This window comes from Halichoerus grypus, chromosome 8, assembly GCF_964656455.1.
Source record: "Halichoerus grypus chromosome 8, mHalGry1.hap1.1, whole genome shotgun sequence".
Lineage (NCBI taxonomy): Eukaryota > Metazoa > Chordata > Mammalia > Carnivora > Phocidae > Halichoerus > Halichoerus grypus.
In genome coordinates this window covers 95,199,324-95,221,809 of record NC_135719.1, presented here as the reverse complement: position 1 = coordinate 95,221,809, position 22,486 = coordinate 95,199,324, and the positions used below count along the sequence as shown (strand labels likewise).

General features: G+C 36.7%; 2 protein-coding genes across 15 annotated transcripts in view; one reads left to right on the top strand and one right to left on the bottom strand.

The window, feature by feature from the left end:
• FBXO33 (F-box protein 33) overlaps positions 1-11,091 on the top strand; it is a 34,422-nt gene extending 23,331 nt beyond the window's left edge. The window contains exons 2-4 of the mRNA XM_036109094.2: positions 6,110-6,220; positions 6,762-7,447; positions 9,043-11,091. Coding sequence (XP_035964987.2) covers positions 6,110-6,220; positions 6,762-7,447; positions 9,043-9,314 — 1,069 coding nt within the window. The 3' untranslated portion in view covers positions 9,315-11,091. The remainder of the gene's footprint in view (positions 1-6,109; positions 6,221-6,761; positions 7,448-9,042) is intronic.
• Positions 11,092-21,429: 10,338 nt separating this feature from the next.
• Positions 21,430-22,486, bottom strand: part of MIA2 (MIA SH3 domain ER export factor 2) — a 110,521-nt gene continuing 109,464 nt past the window's right edge. For all 14 annotated transcript variants that reach the window (XM_078053604.1, XM_078053603.1, XM_078053605.1 and 11 more), the window contains one exon: positions 21,430-21,996. In XM_078053604.1, the coding sequence (XP_077909730.1) occupies positions 21,830-21,996 (167 nt within the window). In that variant the 3' untranslated portion in view covers positions 21,430-21,829. The remainder of the gene's footprint in view (positions 21,997-22,486) is intronic.

The following is a 22,486-nucleotide window of genomic DNA, read 5'->3' as shown; positions in this document are numbered from 1 at the left end:
TAAAGATTATATTTATTTATTTGACACAGAGAGACACAGCGAGAGAGGGAACACAAGCAGGGGGAGAGGGAGAGGGAGAAGCAGGCTTCCCGCGGAGCAGGGAGCCCGATGGAGGGCTTGATCCCAGGACCCTGGGATCACAACCCGAGCCGACCCGAGCCGAAGGCAGACGCTTAACGACTGAGCCACCCAGGTGCCCCTTAAGTTAATCTTATATACCAAGTTATCTGTGAAAGAACCCAACAATGTAAATTAAATTTGCCCATTCGCTTACATTTTTACCTAGGTGTTAATGAAGATTTTACTAGGGTGCCTGGGTGGCTCAGTTGCTTAAGCAACTGCCTTCGGCTCAGGTCATGATAGTGGAATCCCGGGATCGAGTCTCACATGAAGTCCCACATCAGGCTCCCTGCTCAGCAGGGAGTCTGCTTCTCCCTCTGACTCTCCCCCCTCTCATGCTCTCTTGCTATCATTATCTCTCTCAATAAAATAAATAAAAATCTTCTTAAAAAAATGGTTTTACCAAAAAATACAGTGTGAAAATATAAAAGTAAATTGTCTTTTAAAAATCCTAAATTAAGATTACCTTGTGAGCTAATGTGAACAATACCAAAACAGCATAAAAACCACTTAAAGTGGGGCGCCTGGGTGGCTCAGTCGGTTAAGCGTCTGCCTTCGGCTCAGGTCATGGTCTCAGGGTCCTGGGATCGAGCCCCACATCGGGCTCCCTGCTCAGTGGGAAGCCTGCTTCTTCCTCTTCCACTCCCCCTGCTTGTGTTCCCTCTCTCGCTGTATCTCTCTCTATCAAATAAATAAAAAATCTTAAAAAAAAAAAAATTCCAAAGTAAAACATTTTTATTTCCACCAAAAACTGGGAAACTCCTTATAACTTACATTTTTTTTTGTGGTGGTGGTGGTTGATAGCTGTGACTTGGGTTGGTTGAAAAGTGACATTTCTGATAGAAAAGTGCTTTTCTTAGAATCTGAAGACTTGCCAACAAAATTGACACTCAGCACTCTAGGCCCAAAATAAATTAGGTGTTGGCCCTAACATAAATGTACTTAATTTTGCTTCTCCTTTTACCTACTTTTGTGTGCAAGATTTCAAATAACATGACTAAAGTATCATATTTAGAAGAAATTAGGGTTGCTAATGTGATAGGTTTTTGTCTTTTTAAGTAATTTAAAAACTTTTATTTCACAAATAAGAAAACTGCAGTCAGTGGATTTTTTTGCATTTTGGACACTTGATTTCTCACTCATTGTTCTTTCCACACTACTTTTATTTCTCCTGAGCAACTCTTTAAAAATCTGGATAACATTATTCTTGCTGATTATAATGTGGTTTATGTTGATTGTCTCAATAAGTGACACTAAGTACTTCATTCAGACCAGTGTGGATAGTATATGAAAAAGAATTATAAATACTTAAATATTTGTGCCAAGCAAATGTGATATTTAACACTTTTGAGCATCATTACTTAACAGTGTGAGCTTAGCAATGAGCATTACTTGGTAAATAGATTCCAGCTAGGGAAAGCTATTGGACTGGAGAGGGATAAGTGTGATATGGGACTTAAAATTAATGGACAAAATCTTTCATACACAATTTTGTAGTGGAACTGTGAAGTTCATTTTTGGGTAATATTATCTAGGTTATTTGATTACATACGGAAGCACTGAGTTGTGGTCTGAATGATAAGGATTTTTAAATTGCTGAGTAGCTGAAGAAATTCGGTGCTGCTTGTCAATAAAATTTAGGTGCTTAGGAAAATGACATTGCAAGAATATCTTAGTCACAGTTGAAAAGGAAAGCTGAGGTAGAAAAACTTTTGTTTTATATTCAGTAAATCTAAATAACAGCTGTGAAACAAATTAATTGGGGCAATGTTTTATTAAACTCTACTTTTAATTTTAAATGCTAGTAACTATGATGGAGATACAGTCACCATTATGCCAAGAATTGCCAAAATGTCAAAACTTTGTTAATAGTCTTGGCTATTAGCCATGATTGTGAAAGACCACTCTTCTGCTCTTGTTTTTTTAATTTATGAGGACTTTTATATTCCATCATTAGGAGATAGGTGTTCTTTATTTACCACATACAGTACAGCAAAATTAAAACCACAGTTCATTAAATTAACTCCCTGTTCTGTTGTGGCACCTTGATAAGTAGGGGTCTTTGATATTATACTTAAGGAAGTTTTTGGACTAAAAGAATTGAAGTAGTAGAAAAAGAGGAGATTAGAGGACAGAAGAGAGGATAGATCTCCTGGAGAATGTGGATGATCTCTCTCTCCACTGTAGCCGGGACACCACAATGCAGGAAAAAAGGAACATCCAGACCTGATGCCAGTGATATAGATTAAAATGTTTGGGAAAACTAAAAAAATAAACACCAGCATAGTCATCCTAAATTCTCTGGGCCTTATTATACTAAATAAGTGGAGAAAAATTGCCCTTTAGAAGAAATATATAATCCATGGTTAATTTCATTTCCCCTGCCTATATGTTTTTCCATTCCTGTTTCTCTCAAGAGAATAAGAAAATGAGGATTCCTCTCTCCTATGGGAGGATTTGCTTTTGAATCAGTCATAGCTGGCAGGCTGCATTTTTCCAGGTCTGAGATACAGACAGTGGAAATTAAATATGATGTCTTCAAAATAAATGAGTTACAGTAAATGGAAAGTCAGAAATGACATCACAGGTGAAGAAAGGTGAGTTTATTTGCTCCATTCATTCAAAATGGTTGTCTTCTTGATCATTTGTACTTTTTTTTCAAGTGATGGATTTGGTTTGTATTTGAGTTAATGGGAGAAATGGGGGAAGACTGTGTTTTTCTATGTGTACTTTATAATATCTGCAACATACATTAGCAGTATAATCAAGATATGTTTGGGATTGTAGGATATTTTTTTAATTATGGAAAACATTTTCTGAAGTCAATTCCTACTTTTTTATAGTTAAAAACTAGTCATTGGTCTTAAGAGTTAGAAAGAAAGAAAGCTGAAAAATAGTGTGGACCTTCTACTAAATATTTTAACCATAAGAACAGTAGTATTAGCTATATATACTCTTAATTATATTTCTGCTGATGACAGTATGTTTTTAAATGAAGCTCACCAGAAAACTAGAATATGTACATTATATTCTTTAGAGCAGCACTGTTCAATAAAAATACAATATAGACCACACACGTAATTTAAATTTTTCTAGTAGCCACATTAAAAAGTAAAAAGAAATGATGAGATTAGTTTTAATATATTTAACCCAATATATCCAAGTATTACCTTTTCATTATGTGATCAATATAAAAAATTTAATGAGATTTTATATTTTTTTGTACTAAGTCTTTTAAATGTATTATTTTTATTATTTTTATTTTATTTTTACATCATTAGTTTTTGATGTAGTGTTCATGATTCTACTTAGAGCACATCTCAGTTCTGACTACCCACATTTCAAGTATTTAGTAGCTATATTTCCTATATTGAATGATGCAGATTTAGAATATGATAGGAAGAATATTACTACTATGATATTAATAATTCAGGTTGGTGGGGCGCCTGGGTGGCTCAGTCGTTAAGCATCTGCCTTCAGCTCAGGTCATGATCCCAGGGTCCTGGGATCGAGCCCCACATCGGGCTTCCTGCTCTGCGGGAAGCCTGCTTCTCCCTCCCCCCCCCCCCCCCCCGCTTGTGTTCCCTCTCTCACTCTGTCTCTCTGTAAAATAAATAGATAAAATCTTAAAAAAAAAAAATTAATTCAGGTTGGTCCCCATCTATCATGGGTCCCTTAAAAAGTCTTTTTATTTGTGAAAAATTTTTTTATCAATATCTTTTTATAAATAATAAATTTAAATACTTTTATGGGGGCATCTTGGTAGTAAATTTAGTGAAATATTTTCTACTCACCTGGTATTTATCGCCTTACTATTCTGTGGAAATATATGAAGAAGTGTTTCTAAGCCCTTTGAGGTGCTAACCTTTTACTTAGTCTTTTTTTCCCCTTTAAGGCAGATTTAGTTCTCTATTTCATAAAAGAACTCCTGATTAAGAAACACAGTCACAGTAATGGAGGACATAATTATTTGGAATAGCTGTCAGTACTCATAAACTCATCTTTAATTTCCCTTTACATAGATGTATCCAGAAGAAAACTTTTTTTTAATTGAAAACATTGCCCTTAAAATAATGCTCCATATGATGTGATTATCTTTCCAAAATCTATCCCAGGCCCACCTCCCCTTATGTATCTATTTCCCATTGTTCTCATTTATATTATGGTCTTGATTACAATTTCTATCTAGGTAACTCTTGAACTTACCTTCCCAAAGTATTCATTTGTTTAACAAATACTCATTGAACACCTGTCTTGTGCCAAAAACTATTATAAGAAACAGGAGTTTACCCCTCTCATGAGAAAGTTAGGTAACAAATCACAGTAAAGCATATTAGTTTAATAAAAGCATTTTACAAAGTCCCATGGAATGGCTAAATCTAGAGAGGCTGAGAGAATGGACTCAGAAAAGACTTTAGTAGAGTAGGTGGCATTCAGGTATAGAAGGCTGAATAGAGATTTACCAGGCAGACCAGGAGAGTGAATAATATTACATTTAAAAAATAGTAAGTAGAGGCGCCTGGGTGGCTCAGTCGTTAAGCATCTGCCTTCGGCTCAGGTCATGATCCCAGGGTCCTGGGATCGAGCCCCGCATTGGGCTCCCTGCTCAGTGGGAAGCCTGCTTCTCCCTCTCCCACTCCCCCTGCTTGTGTTCCGAACTCTCTCGCTCTGTCTCTCTCTGTTAAATAAATAAAGCCTTAAAAAAAAAAATAGTAAGTAGCCCAGTATAGGTTTTTTTGAACCACATTTTGAAGTCTCTCATTGTATCAAGCTAGCCATTTGCCTTTTTCTTATAGCCAGTAGGGGTGTGATCCCTTAGGGATTTTTAATCAAGGCAATACAAAATTCAAGTTTGTGTACAGCTATGATCCAGGAGCATTCCTACTTGCCCAGGAACCTATTGGGAGATACCTATTTGTGCCCCAGGGCAAACCCACCAACATTGGTCTAAATGGATCCTGAAGCAGCCCTGTGAACCAACTCCGTCCTCACTCAGCCATGGTTTAGGGCAGTCGCACACATCTAGAAACCCAGCAGATGGCATACCTGTCAGTGCCCCCGGAGACAGGTCTGCAGAATCTGGTCCCAGCTCTGGACCCTGAAACAACCCTGACACTCAGTTCTAGCCCCTCCCAGCTGTAATCCTGGGCACTCCTGCCCTCCCTGGGACCCACCCAGGGGCAGAACAGGGTCCTTCCCAGGGATCTAGCAGAAACCACTCCTGCCCACACACCTAGTAACAGGCCAGCTGTCTGCGGACCTAACAGCAGACCTTGTCCCAGCACCAGCCCTACTGACCAAGGACTCAGAGGCAATCCTGTCCGCCAAGAGATCAGACACCAAGTGTCTGGTAATGGGGTCCACAAACCATAGACCCCAGTGCAGGCCCAGCAGCAGCCATGTGACCTGGCCTCAGCCTAACTTGACTGTGGTCCTAGAGGCAGTCTCATCAGTCTGGAGACCCAATAGGAGGAGATCTTTACCCGCAGAAACCTACAGAAATTCGAAGAGATGTTTGTTCCTCCAAATTCAGACACCAATTCCAGGCTACATGGATCATTAAAATTATCAGGCAAACATGGAACCACCAAAGGAAACTAATAAAGTTCCCGTAACCAACCCCAAGGAAATAGAGATGAATTGCCTGACAAATAATTCAAGGTAATCATCTCAAAGAAGCTGAGTTACATGCAAGAGAACATAGACAACTGAATAAAATCAGGGAAACAATGCATGAACATTTTTCCATGGTCATTAAAATACTGAGTTCCTGAACTAAGCTTTATACCTCAGTCCTCATTCTATAAAGCTTTTGCTATTTCTCCTGTATTATGTTGTTTTTCATTGTATGTAAAAAGCAATCTGAAAGTACTTAAGTGGATTTTAAGTGAGTTATAAGGTAGAAACTTTTGTAGATATCCCTTCTACATTTCTATTTTTAGTATTTATATTTTTATATATTAGTTATTTTAAATTACTTTTCTTGTAGGAACCTCCAGAAGTTTAGCCTTTTTGGAGACATAAGTGTTCTACAACAGCAAGGAAGTTTGTCAAATACATACCTCAGCAAGGTGGATCCTGATGGCAAAAAAATTAAACAGTAAGTTACATAGTTAGTGGAAGGGGGCTTATACTAATAATAATTTTAGTTTTTTTCTGAGAAATTGTAAGATACAATCAGAAGAGTAGTATTTTTTCTAAAAAGAACATATGTCCTGTAAATTGGAAATGTTTTACCTATGAAATATGCTATTCCACATTATAAATCTTTAAGACAGAGAATTTGCTGGATAATTATTGCTATTTAAAACTGTTATTTTTCTGCTTGCCTTCACTGTAACATAAATTGCATATCATCAGTCTTTTCTACCATACTGGTACAAAATGCTCCTTTCCTTGGGTGAAGAACGTATTTTTATATGATTAATATATCCATGGGTCTGATACAGTTTATTCATTATATTTGAATGTGAATTTTAATGGTATTTATGATAATATTACTTGTGGGTTGGTTAGAAATTAACTGAGAGAAAATGGATCTCAACATTGCATGCCATTTCACTGCCCAGTTTCAAAAGTCGGTGTTAAAAGATTAGCACTAAATGTTAACAGGATCGTTGTGGCATGTGTTTTCCATACAGAATTCAGCAGCTGTTCGAAGAAATACTGAGTAATAGTAGGCAACTGAAATGGCTGTCCTGTGGGTTTATGCTGGAAATAGTAACCCCAACATCACTGTCATCTCTCTCAAACTCTGTTGCCAACACCATGGAGCACCTGAGCTTGCTGGACAACAATATTCCTGGTAACAGCACCCTTATCACCACAGTCGAACTGGAGCGATTCGTGAATCTGCGCTCACTTGCCCTGGATTTCTGTGACTTTACAGCTGAGATGGCAAGAGTCTTAACCGATAGCAACCATGTGCCTTTGCAGCGACTGTCTCTCCTGGTCCACAATGTCTCCGTGATGCACAAGTCTCTGGACAACATGCCAAATGATGAGCATTGGAAAGCCTTGTCACGGAAGAGCACCAGCCTTCGGGTCTACATAATGGCCTTTGATATCAAAAGTGAAGATATGTTAAAGATTCTGAAACCCAGTATACCACTAGAGAGGATTCATTTTGACAGCTACATCACTTGTGTTTCAGGAGCTATTGTTGATCTTATATCCAGGCAGTATGATAAGTTCCTCACTCATTTTATATTAATGAATGATGTAATTGACACGTCTGGTTTTCCAGATCTTAGTGACAACCGAAATGAAGATCCATTGGTTTTATTAGCATGGAGGTGCACAAAGCTCTCTCTTCTGGCAATTCACGGTAGGTGATTTTTGCTCAGTTTAATTTGTTATTTATATTACATCTAAAATATTTTAAACCAGTAAAAAGATAGCAATGACATTTATAGTGTTGAGTAATCTAAAAAGCTGAAATGCAGGTTTTTATACTTTTTAATAATTTATAAGATATACCACTTAACAAGTAGAAAGTCATATTGCTATAGCTCTAAGTGTTTTTTTTTTTTTTAAGATTTTTTTTTATTTATTTGTCAGAGAGAGAGAGCACAAGCAGGGAGAGTGGCAGGCAGAGGGAGAAGCAGGCTCCCTGCTGAGCAGGAGCCCAATGTGGGACTCGATCCCAGGACCATGGGATCATGACCTGAGCCGAAGGCAGACGCTTAACCGACTGAGCCACCCAGGCGTCCCTCTACTCTTAAGTGTTCTTGCTCCAGCTTCCGTGTTACTTTTTTCTTCCACCATGTGATTGATGGTATTTCATGAGAATGGCATTTGAAATTAATTGATCTATCGAAGAAAACATATCTACTTGCAGTAGATGTATTTCTTCCTCTAATCACAAGATCTCTTAAAAACATAATACAGAATGAAGAGAAAGTATGATTTCTTTCTTGCTTGCTGCCTCATCTTCTAGATTCTAGATATTAACATTAATTTGTATATTTTTTTAAATGATGATTCCATTGATTGGGTATATGCTTTTTTCTTACTGGTGCCTTTCATCTTAATGTAAACTATTCTCATTTAGAGAGAGTTGCTATTCTGACAAGTTAGAAGAACATTTTACTTCCTTTTCTGGAACATGTAAGATATTTACAGAATACAAAATAGACTATACGAATGTCTTAAACTCTATTAGTTGTGTTTCCTTATTTTTTAAATTAATTTTTTAGCCTGCATTAGTGCAGGAAAGTGTGCGTCTTGCTTTTCAAGTTTTGCTTTATAATTTGGCCAGTCATCAGAGGTAGCAGCAAAGAAATGCATTTCAACTTGTTATAAGATTACACAACACTATATATTAAAGGTTAATTTCAGCCAATCTAAGCTTTTATTTTAAGAAATAAGATATTAGATACAGCTGAAGCCCCCGTACCCATTCCCCTTTATTCATTCCCAGAGGTAATCCATGACTGTTTTATACTTTACATATTTTCTACTGGCAATTAACAGTTTAAAGTGTCAGTTCTTAACTTTGGACTGTGAAGCATCATAGGAGAGGATTTTTTACTCACTAAAAATAAGTTTCCTATGTATCATTAATGGATACATATATGAAATAAAAATTTGTTTATGATACAGCACTATCCAAAGCTATAAAGTTTTACTTTAAATGTCTTCAATCTTACTAAATGTACTGATATCGGAATAGGATTATAGCACCTACCAATTCACCAGCCACAGTGATGTTGGAAACAATATCAAACTTAGTCTTTTTTTTTTTTTTTTTTTTTTTTTTGAGCTAAACAATCATACTTCCTTTTCCAATCTCAGTATATTTTTAAAAGAAAAGGACCAAAGTGGTCAGTGAGATACAAGTTTGTGGAAAAGACTAGCTTATCAAATAGATAAAATAAAATGCAAGGAAATGACAGTGCTTGTCTTTGGTTTATTTTGAAGGTTACACAGTGTGGGCGCACAACCTCATTGCCATTGCTCGTCTTCGTGGCTCTGATCTAAAAGTACTTGAAGTCACTGAAGAAAGCATTGATTTTGACCAAGGTGAACTGGCCGACCAGGATGTGGATCCAGTGCATAACCTTATTGAGCAGGTATCCCTGGGCCTGGGTCAACCTTGGCACGCTGTCATGGACATCGAATCACTCAGTGTCTTCACTGAACCAAATCGTCATTTTTACAGAGAGATGCAAAGCTTCAGTGAAGACATTTAGCTTTTTTTTAAATGTACAATTCCTGTGGTTACATATGCAAGTAGGGTCCTATTATGTTTTTTTTTAGTAGTGTGCATTAATCCCTTTGTGCTGTGTTTAATCAGTATTAGCTTTATAGAATTATATATGTATATTCTACTTCTTGATCAAAGAACGTAGTCGGGTATTGGTTTAGAAGTTCAAAGTGACAATGTGTAGGGCTTTCACGGTTAATGGACTTGTTATCACACCTTAAGGATATACAACCGAAGGTTGTCTGAGGTTGCTGGCTAACTTTATTTTTCACTGAGTTACTCTGCCTTTTGATGTTTTTATTCTTTGTGTGTCAGAGTTCAGAGCTCAGGAGCCAAAATATTTTTATACATATATAGATATATATCCATAGCCTGGTGGATTTGTATGCAATGCACTGCATTCATGCTTCTGATAGCATTTCATTAATTTTTATTTGAAATGGAAGAAGGGAGGATAGTATGATCCCAAATGAGTTCTCTCTAACAGAAAAGCCAAGACTTTAACTTTCATTACATATATAATAGTTGATATCACCAATTACCATTCTGAATTTTGTATAGTACTAGGTTAGAACACTGCTTAATCCTTTTTTTAAAAAAATGCATTTACATAAACATGAATACTCAAATTGTTAGACTTTTTTTAAAACTACATCTGACATAATTTTATTCATCAATTACATTATACATTCAAGTTAGCTTTTTAGCCCAGATTTCAAATAGTGGAGGAAGAAACTGTATTCCAGGGTAAAAACCTCCTTCAGAGAAAATAAAAAAACACAGTTGTAAACACACATGCTTGCAAACACACATTAGTCGTGAAATCCCTAGCAACGAGTCACTGGATTTTTCTCTGTCAGCGCGCGTGTCAGCTGCCAAAGAATAGACTTAACTGAAGAAGTGCCCACATGCTGGCAGGGGCCGGCCCACTCTGGCCAGCCAGATACTGCTAGATTGTAATATTTAAGGTCGAATTTCGACCTGTGGTACACAGCTGTGCTGTGGCTCAGTCAGCAACCTCAGAACTCTGAAAAAACAAAACAAAAAAAAAAGAAAAAAAAACCATGCACCTGTTTCACTGTGAATAGTGAATGTAAAGGAAAGAAAGGAAAAACTGAAAGCTTGTTCTATCACAGGTATGAGCTGCTATGATACATGAAGAACATTCCATGAAGTATGTTTTAAAACCTTGTTATATCTGAGAGGCTTTAAAAGCCGACTTAACTGTTTCAGGGCAACCGCGGTACAGACGTGGTCTCTGTGAGACTTCCACCTGACCCCAGTTTTAAGTGGTACGAATGTTGTGCATTTAATGTTAAAGGACAGTCTGCAATAATAAAGTAAGTAGCCAACGTGGGTGCCCAGCAGTGCTGAGACCTGGCTGCTCTATTGTAAGCTTTGGAAACACAATTTATGCAACAGATGTCCAGATATGATTCTATTTATGGAAAAAGTTTATATGTATTTTACAAATGGTTTTACCATCTTATATTAAAATGACCTTTGACAGGTGTGCACTGTTTTGTCTCCAGTGAGCACATACCATGAGGATTTTATATGTACATCAGTAGTGTGAATCCACTGGCACAGTGTGTGTAAATGCCAGATGTGGTGAGATTTTATCTTATAAATGTGATCAGATAAAATAAATCCTGACAGAAACTGTAAGGAAACCAGCTGAATGTTTGACCTGATGACTGATGTTGAATGGTTTATGTTAAATGTATATTCTTTTAATCAATGAATAAAGCATTAAAAAGTGACCATTGTAATATATTTTATTGTATACAAAGCATGAAAACTTTGAGTGTTAAACTGTAATAATCCTTATATCATGTGTAATCATGTAAGCTACTGTTGTAGTCTGGTGCAGCAAAGCTGAAATTTGGGAATATTTCATAAAAAGTCCTAGGTTAGGGGCACCTGGGTGGTGCAGTCAGTTAAGCATCTGACTCTTGATTTCAGCTCAGGTCGTGATCTCAGGTCATGAGACTGAGCCCCAAGTCGGGCTCCATGCTCAGTGGGGAGTCTGCTTGAGATTCTCTCTCCCTCTCCCTCTGCCCCTCCTCCCCCTGCTCACACGCTTTCTCTCTCTCTCAAATAAATAAATCTTTAAAAAAAAAAAAGTCTTAGGTTAAATAGTTTGAAGGGTTTTAATTTTTTTAACTAACTTTGGCAAAATACAAGCTTAAAAGCAAACAGACTGGTTAGCACAAAACCCAAGTGTATTATACATTTAGAACATTATTGATATGGTAAAACATAATTTATAGACTATAAGAACTTTTTACAGTTCCTATACTGGATGCAAAAATACTTCAGTATGCCCGTATTAAACAGTTCATAAACCCCTATATTGCTTTAGTTTGGCTTTGTAATCTCTGTTCTTGGTTGTTGAGACAAACAGCTATCAGTTATAAGATAGAAAATGGCTCTTTTCCTTCATCTATCCTTAATCATTCCAGACACTCACTCTTCTTCCAGACACTGCCTCCTCACCTTGGAATAATCTAGTGTTCACAAGCAACTGTCATTATACCTACTGCTTCCTTGTTTTCTAGGCATATCTCTTTTGAATGAATCAACATGTTTATTATTTAAAATACAAAAACAGTACCCAAAATATATGAAAAAAGAAAGTCTACTAACATATATGAATAGTACACAAGTGAAGGTTGGTATAGTAAAGCACTAAACTGGGAGGCTCAACATCTATTATACTGTAAGCTCTAATGCTACATAAGCAGACTCTCCCCTGAGCTTCAGTTTCCTCATCAGTAAAATGAGGGATTGGACTTGGTTATCTAAAACTCTGATTCTTCCCTAAAAGTTTTAACTGTTGACCTAACAGCTCAGAGACATACATAAGATCCTCTCTGAACAAATGTATTAAATAAAATATTTTCAAAACATAGCTTACTAAATTATATGAGATTTACATAGCTAAAACTGTTTCCCCATTTCCCCCACTACCCTAGGAATAAAGAAGGTAAGGAGTTGGTGGGGTGGGTCTTGGGAAGGACAGTGTGCTTATGGCTAAACAAGGATTCAGAAACTAACTTGGCAGGGGCTATGGCATGCATCAGACGGGATCCTTTTGAAGCCAGTAACAAAATGGTGCAAATGGAGTAACACACAAGCAGGGGTGAATAATAATATCCAACCATCAAACTACTCTATACCAATGCTTCCTAACCTTTATCGTGCCCTGACAGCTACAGAAAATATTGTACAGCATACTGGTATAAACTGGAAAAAAAACTGTACAGGGTGGAAAATCATTGTTTATTATATAATTGATGAGACAAAATGCAGATTAGGGGAAATACTAAATTTGTATAGAACTTTCAAATAAAATCTTGTGGAATGTTTTAACTGATAACCTCTTCAAATTTTTAATATTGCCACCAATGAGAAACACCCCACAAATAGGTGATAATTTTTAAACTTTTTTTCACAACCATTCAAAAATTTATGATGCTGAAATTATACTTAAGTCTAACAGCGGGGCGCCTTGGATGGCTCCGTCGGTTAAGCATCTGCCTTCGGCTCAGGTCATGATCTCAGGGTCCGGGGATCAAGCCCCGTGTCAGGCTCCCCACTCAGGAGAGTGTGCTTCTCCCTCTCCCTCTGCCCCTCCCCTCACTTGTGCTCTCTCTCTCAAATAACTAAAATCTTAAAAAAAAAAAAAGTAACAGCTCTGAACAAAATGGTAAATGTAATGTTGAGATTTCTTATAATGTGCATTTCAAATTCAAGTGATTTTTTCATTTCAAAATAATGACGAAGCTCTAATTTGTAGTCTCCCACACGTAATCCTGCTGCTAGTTTAGCCACCACTGAGAGCACTCATCAGCCGCCAACAGACAGAAATACCTGATTTATATGAAGGCAGTCAGAAGCCTGCAGGGAGCCCTCCTCCTGCCCCTCAGGTCCAAGCCCCTCAAAGCCAACCAGCTACATCTGGGGTTTCACACCCGGCTTCCTACCTGCTCCTCGGACACCTGGGACACACTTCTCTCACAGCTTCACAGACACTCCTTGCCCGTGATGGACAATGGAGCCTGTGCATCTCACAGGCGAGTAGTGAGTGCCCACGGCCGTTCTGTGTGCAGGGCACACTGTCAGACCGGGCTCCACTCTAGCTGTGCTCCAAGAAGAAAATAAAAGCATCAGGAGGCACCCAGCCGGGGCTCCTAGCCACCCCAGAACTCAGCCTGGAAGGGCATCACTCTGGTACAATCTACAAGCTAACTGGGCTGCTGGTTGTAAAAAGAAAATGGAAGGTATATGGTGAATAAATTTTCACTTGAGTCATCCTTCATGTCTGAAAAATTAAAAAAATGAGGGCAATATAATTCCAAGTGTTGACAAGGAAGAGGGAAACACTGACAGTTGGAACTTGAATATCCACTTTAAAGAGCAAATTTGCAACATCTTGTAAAGTTGAAGTTGCCTCTGCCCTATAACCCAGCAATGTCACTTCTAGATGTATTCTCTAACACCGTATACCTTTGATCTTTGTTCTCACAGCCCTAAAAATCCTAAAGAAGTTTTGAAAAACTCCTTTGCACATTTTTAAGTTAAACATATAAAGCTGGTCATAATCATAGTGTATATATAAACGTTAACTATAATTAAAATGAACTATAAACATCACTTTTAAAAATGTATATAACGGGATCTAAATGCCCTAAGTCATTCAGTACCTACTTCCACCCATCCATTTAAAAACTGCAATAAGCTCTTGATCATTTGAAAATTTTACATCATTCATTTTCCTCCTTAAACTCATATATTGTGTCAGTTATCAATTTATTGCCTCAGCTCTGAATACACTGTTCAATATATACTCTCCAATAACGGAACTCCTTTAAGTAGTGCACCTTTAAAGTCGCACGCTGTTACCTTTTTTTTAGTAAAGGCCATGGGGGGCATGTTAACAAGTCTTTCACTGATTGCTTATTTTCTGTAACAAACATATATACAATTTAAAATGTAAAATTTTTTATTTTTACTTTTTACAGATTTTATTTGTCAGAGAGAGAGAGAGAACAAGCAGGGGGAGTGGCAGGCAGAGAGGGAAGCAGGCTCTCCACTCACCAGGGAGCCAGATGGGGGACTCGATCCCAAGACCCTGGGATCATGACCTGAGCCAAAGGCAGACGCTTAACCAACTGAGCCACCCAGGTATCCCTGTAATTTTTTATTTTAGAAAGCTGTGTTAAAATTTTTTCTCCTACATTTAGTTTTTATACATGATAAACGACTGATAAATAATTGATCAAAAATATGTCATTTGTCATGACCCTGAATCAACAGGAAAATACATTATCTTCAGAACATCTGTACAATCTAATAGAACATTTAATACTTTTTAGAAAGGTTTTCACAAAAGATGGTTAAAAGAAAAGTTTGTGTTGAAAAGAATGGACTTTAAGGGCACCCGTGTGGCCCAGTCAGTTGAGTGTCCAACTCTTGGTTTCAGCTCAGGTCATGATCTCAGGGTATTGAGATTGCGCCCTGCATCAGGCTCCGCTCTCAGCACAGAGTCTGCTTGAGATTCGATCTCTCCCTCTGCCCCTCCCTACCATGCTCTCTCTCTCTCTCTCAAATAAATTTAAAAAAAGAATGGGCTTTAATAAAAAATATCCAATTTAGTGAAATTTTCTGAGAAAACATTGAATAAATTAGCTAGGAAATATAATGACTGACGTATACTGAATGATTATGTGCCAACCATTATTTTAACCACTTCACTAGAAAGTACACTATTTAATCCTCACAGCAACCGTGTAGTACCTATCACCCCCATTTCACATATGAGGAAATGGAGGCACAGAAAGGTTAAGTATCTTGTCCAAGGTCATAAAACTAGTCAGTGGTAGAGCAAAATTTGAACCCAGGTGACAGGACCCCAATATTATACGACTCCTACCACTCTTAAATACTACAACTATACTATTATTTGACGGATAATAAAGTTTTTCAACTTAGTTTTTCAAATACATAGACATTAAATTTAAAGTCCATACTCTCCATATATCAGTATTCTTGCTATATTTCTTGAATTGTGTTAACTGCCCTTGGTATATTTCAGCAGGTGTGTATCACCAATTCTACTGAATCACAAAGCAACAGAAAATTCATGCAGGAGGTATAGGAATTTATGTCTAGCACGTACAAAGTGTGTGTGTGTGCACACACATGTGTGAAAAGACACTGAAAATGTAAATGCACTATATAGTCTATGCGTATAATTTTATTTCACTCTTCTTTTTAAGAAGAAAAATTGTATAGTATATGGTTAGCCTTCCTACTAGCAAGAGACAGGCAGGATAAATATAAAATTAAAGTAGTCACTACCTTGTAATTGTAATTATTCGCGGAAGCTAAGAACTTTACTTACCTGAGAATATGAATATATATATATATATATATATATATTCATATTTATATATATACACACATTATCTTAGCTATCTATGTTTGTGGACCAAAAAATGTAGGAAATTTTTTAAAGGCTAGTTGACCAAGTTGTAGTTTTTTGTTAACACATTATTAGTTGACTGACTCAATCATGTTTTCTACTAAATTAGTAAAATCAACAGACTATTTTGACATCTTGCAGTCCAAGGGATCATCAAATTAACAGATCCAAATTTTTCAGACTAATTTCTTCAGATTAATGTTGTTAAAATGTCCATACTACCCAAAGTGATCTACAGACTCAATGCAATTCCTAATCAAAATTCCAATGGCATTTTCCATAGAAATAGAAAAAAAAATCCTAAAATTTCTATGGAACCACAAAAGACTCCAAATGGCCAAAGGAATCTTGAGAAAGAACAAAGCTGGTAGTATCACACTTCCTAACTTCAAACTATACTACCAAGCTATAATAATCAAATTAGTATGGTATTGGCATACAAATAAACACATATTCCAATGGAATAGGATAAAGAACCCAGAAATAAACACATCCATATATGGTCTATTAATTTTCCTCAAAGGCACCAAGAATATTACAGTGGGGAAAGGACAGTCTCTTCAATAAATGGTGCTGGGAAACCTGGATATTCACATGCAAATGAATAAAACTGGGCCTCTATCTTATACCATACATACAAATCAACTCAAAATGGACTAATGACTTGAACATAAACCTGAAATTATAAAACTCCTAGAAGAAAACACAGTGGGGTAAGTTCCTTCACACTGGTCCTGCAGTATTTTAGATCTGACACCAAAACAAAGGCAACAAAAGTAAAAATAAAGTAAAACTACATCAAAGAAGCTTGTGCACAGCAAAGGAAACCATCAACAAAATGAAAGGGCAACTTATGGAATGAGAGAAAATATTTGCAAACCAGCAATCTAATAAGGGGTTAATATCCAAAATATACAAGGAACTCCTACAACTCACTAGCAAAAAAACAAATAACCCAATTAAAAAATGGGCAGAGGATCTGAATAGACATTTCTTCAAAGAAGACATATAAGTAGCTAACAGACACATGAAAAGATGCTCAACATCACTAATCAGGGAAATGCAAATCAAAACCACAATGAGATACCACCTCATATCTGTTATCCATTATCAAAAAAGAGGTAACAAATGCTGGTGAAGATATAGGTAATAGGGAACTTTGTACACTGTTGGTGGGAATGTAAACTGGTATAGCCACTATGGAAAAATAACATGGAAGTCCCTCAAAATATTAAAAGCAGAACTACTATATGATCTAGCAACCCCACTTCAGGGTATATACCCAAAGGAAATGAAATCAGTAGCTTGAAGAGATACTTGCACTCCAATGTTCATTGCAGCATTACTTACAATAGCCAAGACACTGTAACATGGAAACAAACTAAGTGTCCATCAACAGATGAATAAACAAACAAACTGTGGTATATATACAATGGAATATTTTTCAGCCCTAAAAAATAAGGCAATCTTCCCATTTGCAACAACTTGGATGGACCTAGAGGGCATTATGCCAACTGAAATAAGTGGAAAACAGAAACAGTAGAATGGTCATTGCCAAGGGCTGGGGGATGGGGAAATGGGAAGAGGCTGTTTAAAGGGTATAAACTTTCAGGAGGAATAAGGTCTGAGGATCTAATATACAACATGGTGAGCAGAGTTCATAATATTGTATTGGAGGGGCGCCTGGGTGGCTCAGTCAGTTGAGCGTCTAACTCTTGATTTCCACTCAGGTCATGCTCTCAGAGTCGGGAGATCTGAGTCCACCTCAGGGCTCCGCTCTCAGCAGGGAGTCTACTTGAGGATTCTCACTCCCTTCTCCTTCTGCCCCTCGCCCCACTCACATGCGTGCGACTGCACGCACTCTCTCTAAATAAATAAAATCTTTTTTAAAAATACTCTATTTGATAACTGAAATTTGCTAAAAAAGTAGAACTTAAAAGAGTTTTCACACAAACACAAAAAAGTAAATAGGTAAGGTGAAGGATGTGTTAATCAAGTTGATGGTGGGAATACTTTCATGATGTATACATTTATCAAATTGTCACACTGTATACTTTCAATATATTACAAGTATTTGTCATTTATAACTCAACAAAGCTGAACAGCAACTAAAAATCTACTCCCTGCAATCTTGTCCATTATTGACAAGAAGGCTATTATCAGTCTATTATTTGCTTCTAGGTAATATGTCTTTCTCACTGGTTGCTTTTAGAATTGTATACATATTCCCAATGATATGTCTAGATGTAGGAATACTATTACTCTGCTTTGGACTTACTCTATCTTTGATCAATTCAGGGAAATTCTCAGCTATTTCTTTGAATGTTGCCCCTCATCCTGCCTCTTCCTCTGGAACTCATACAAGGCTCCTACTAGACGTTTCATTCTGTCCTCCAAGTCCCTCAACCTCTCTTTCATATTTCCACCTCTATCACTGCACTACATTCTGGTAATTTCCTCAGCTCTATATTTTAGTTCTCACTTTAGGTAGGCCCAATCTGCTGTTAATCATCCCTTGAGTTTGTTTTTCTAATGACTTTTTTCATTTCTAGGCATTTTATTTGATTCTCTACAATTACCTCTTGGCCCTTTTTATACTCTCCTGTTCTGTCTTTGAGGCTTTTATTCATTCTTTTCTCTCTTTGAAATATACTTTAAAATCACATTCAAATTATTCTTTTGCTCATTTATTTGGGTTGCTAATTTTCCTGTCTGTTGTGTCTGCTGGTTTTCCCTCAGTGGCACACTTATTTTTTATTGTGAGCTCAATTTGCATAGAAAGCATGGGCCTGCACAAGTCATGGCTAGTGGAAGTATCCCTACAGTGAAGCTTCTGTCAAGTCTTTTAAAGATTTTATGTGCAGTTTGTAGTGCTCTTTTAAGAGTCCTAGCTTTGTGTAGAAGCCTCTAAACCCATTTAGACATTGAAACATCAGTCCTTAGGATTTATATCTGATCCACTGTATCAGTGCAAACCTTTCTCAAGTTTTAAAATCCCATCCCCCCTCCCCCTAGGATATTTCCTCTTTCTACGCTCTTAGATCTCTCTTAACTAAACACACCCTCAAAACATTTAATATTTACTAAACTGATACTGCCTACAGGCCCATTTAGTGTATGACATCCAGAATAGAACAAAGTTATCCAAAAACTGCTGCTTAGTCTAATTTGGATACTGAATATATTTTATATAAATCCTCAATTTGTTCTAGCAACCACATCATATTATGCTGCATATACTAGGCTCCATTCACTTAAAATCCATGGTTCCTTGACATAGGAACTAATGCCAAAACAATTTCTGACATCTAAAAATGCTTCGCATTTATCCTGCATGAATTTTGTTTTTTACATTTTTCACACAAAGGTGAAGTCAGTACTATACAGCAATTTGGAAACCTTAAAAACAAACAAACAAAAAAACACCTAGCTTTCTAAGAGGGGTAAAACTGTTCCTGTGTGTGATAGACCCTATTATTTCTGCCTGCCCAGCAATCCATACAGAACCCTTATTCTAACAGAAAATTTATTCCACTGGGGCGCCTGGGTGGCTCAGTTGGTTAAGTGTCTGCCTTTGGCTCAGGTCATGATTCCAGGGTCCTGGGATTGAGCCCCATCGGGCTCTCTGCTCAGCAGGGAGCCTGCTTCTCCTTCTCCCTCTCCCTGCCTCTCTGCCTACTTGTGCTCTCTCTGTTGAATAAATTAAAAAAATCTTTTAAAAAAATTTATTCCATGTAATTCAGATGGGGATTATCCTGCCCAACCACAGGCAAGAGCTCCTGATCCCATGCCCCAGCCACAAGGGACTGGTTTGGAAATGGGATTTTCTCTAAGCCAGAAAAGTAAGAGCCGTCTCCAGGAATTTTGCTGGCAATTTCAAAATAAGGGCTCTTTCCTTTCCTGAGATTTTAAACACTGAATATGCCATCCATGTAAATCTAAGATGCTGCAACTATATGGACAGATAATATATCTGGGAATGAAACTGAAAGAGAAAACTGGAGCTAAGAGATTAGAAGAGAAAGACCAAGTTTTGATGATATAATTTAAGCCACTGGATATAACTGTGAAATTCCTAGTTACACAAACCAGTATTATTCCATTGATTTTCTTGAACTGGGTTCAGCTGCTTTTCTGTATTGCAAGCAAGGAACATAATACAATGTAGTAAGCTTAACTTACTACAGTTATCAAAGAGTTCCCATATTCCACCAAAAAACCCACCATCTCTTTTGTAGCATTCATATCGAATTCCGTCACAGTAGCTGCTACTTGGGGAAAAAAAATTGGTTAGTTTGCAAAGGTTATAAGGCTAGATGCTTTTTAAAATAGATTCATGGTAAACCCTGAACCATATCTGTAGAAGCAGAATAATCATCAACTACTTTCTTCTGTTTTAAGTCAAAAGAGGTCTCCTGCATCCTAAGGCAAACAAAAGTTTCACTTGACTGGAATGCTCTACATCACTATTCTGTTTCTCTTCTTCCTTTCACTTTCCAAATTTCCAACTTTAAAAAAGCAATCTATTTCCCCTAAAATCTGCTTCTAAACACTAAGTGTAATGATGATTTTACAGTCCTCAATCTACATAATACCTGATCCAAGCAATTCACTTCATGAAGCCCCTCTGTTTCACCTTCTCTCCTAAGGCAGAGGTAAGAATGGAGAGGGAGTAGGAATACCTCACAAGAAGTGTTCCAGAGAACATCTGCGGAATGCTGGCAGGAAGTGTTCCAATTACAAGTGCATGACTGCTTTGTTCAAGAATATTTAATCTTCTGTCCTTTGGCACGGAAGAAAAGTTCCAAGTAAACAACTAAAAACAACCAACTTCTCAACAGAAGTATTGTAAGACTGGGGCGCCTTGGTGGCTCAGTCGTTAAGCGTCTGCCTTCAGCTCAGGTCATGATCCCAGAGTCGTGGGATCGAGCCCCGCACTGGGCTCCCTGCTCCGCGGGAAGCCTGCTTCTCCCTCTCCCACTCCCCCTGCTGGTGTTCCCTCTCTCGCTGTCTCTCTCTGTCAAAGAAATAAAATCTTTAAAAAAAAAGAAGTATTGTAAGACTTATTAGCTATACTTAGCTTTCCTTTCATAATCATATTAATGTGGGAGAAGACTAGTAATAGAATACAAACCTGAGGAAACAGGTTAAGAAGGTTAAGGAAACATTCTAAAGATATTAAATTGAGTCTAAATACAATATTCCTAAAGTAAATTTCAACATTCCCCACTAAAAACAGTAAATATCTTGCAAATTAAGAGAAAAGCAAGCCAGAAAGAAAACTGTACAAGCTGCTAGTGAATGAACTAAGAAGATCCAAACTCTGAAAAATTACCATTTAGACAATATCCTGGTTTTCTTTAAAATATTAATCAATTAAAATATAATCAATGTTGACTTTCAAGAGCGTATTAATTTATTGCTTTTGGTCATTCATGTCTGCTTGCAAGAAAGAGGGCACATTCTTGGTAAGATAATCGAATGGGAAAAATCCATATAAAGCATTAGTTTTGAGCCTCAAGGCTATTGAGAAAAGTAAAAAACTAACTAATGGAGTCATATTTATGGAAAACTAGCTGATTTTATTATTATTATCAATACCAAACAAGTCTTTAAAGTCAATTAAAATTTATTTAATTAAGCATAAAGTTACTTTCACATTTGTCTACAACCATAGTAAATACAGTTCTTGGCAAAAAGACACAGCCTTTGGAGTTTAAAACATCCCCAACTGCAAGATTACACATATAAAACTCCCATTATTGTTTATGTGATAGTGGATTTGTTAATCAAATTAAAATAATTATACTATCTAGAATAAAATAAAATGGAAATAATTTACTCATGTTTCATATTTAAATCATCTTTATTTACAAAATACTATCCTGAGAATTATAATTCCATTAAGCTTCAATTTGAGCAAAAGTATAATTACTTAAGTAACAGCAGTTACTTAAACTGAAAATGAGAGAGAAGTCAAAATTATTTTTGAAGAGAGATCAAAAATATTATCAAGTTTCTCGTTGTGGTTCTGGATGCTCAGTAGTAGGCTCATTTGAAGGTGGAATCAACCCTGATGGGAACTCACTTCTACCCTCAGGATGTGGGGGTGGGGGAAAAAATCCAGCTCTTGGGGGAAAGTAATGAGGAAAACCTCTCGGTGAATAGACATTTCTCACTGTTCAAAGAGATTGGTAAAAGACATTTTTTAACTTTAAGTACCTGTACTGCAAATCTAATAAATGATTAGCTTATAACTTACAATAACTATCTTTACATTCAAAAATTGACACCCAAATAATTACTTGATCTAACAAATGAATTTTTACAACATTGAGAAAAAGCATACTCTCTTCAGTTGCACACAATTAAAGGGAACATCATTAATTTTAGACACAATTTTCATCCTATGAAAACCTAACATCTGAACACTTTTTAAAAAGAATTATTTCAAAATACATAATAAAACTTTCTTAAAAGTTTTCATGTCATATAATTTTTACCAGACTTAAAATTTTGATCAGTAATTCCCAATTCTAATTTTATATTATCCTAAAACATTTACAGTTATATTAAAGACTATCTTGAAATTCCCCAAAATTCATTTTATTTCACCTTAAACCTTAAAATAGAGGAGAAATGAGGGAAGAAATACCACATCAGGCATA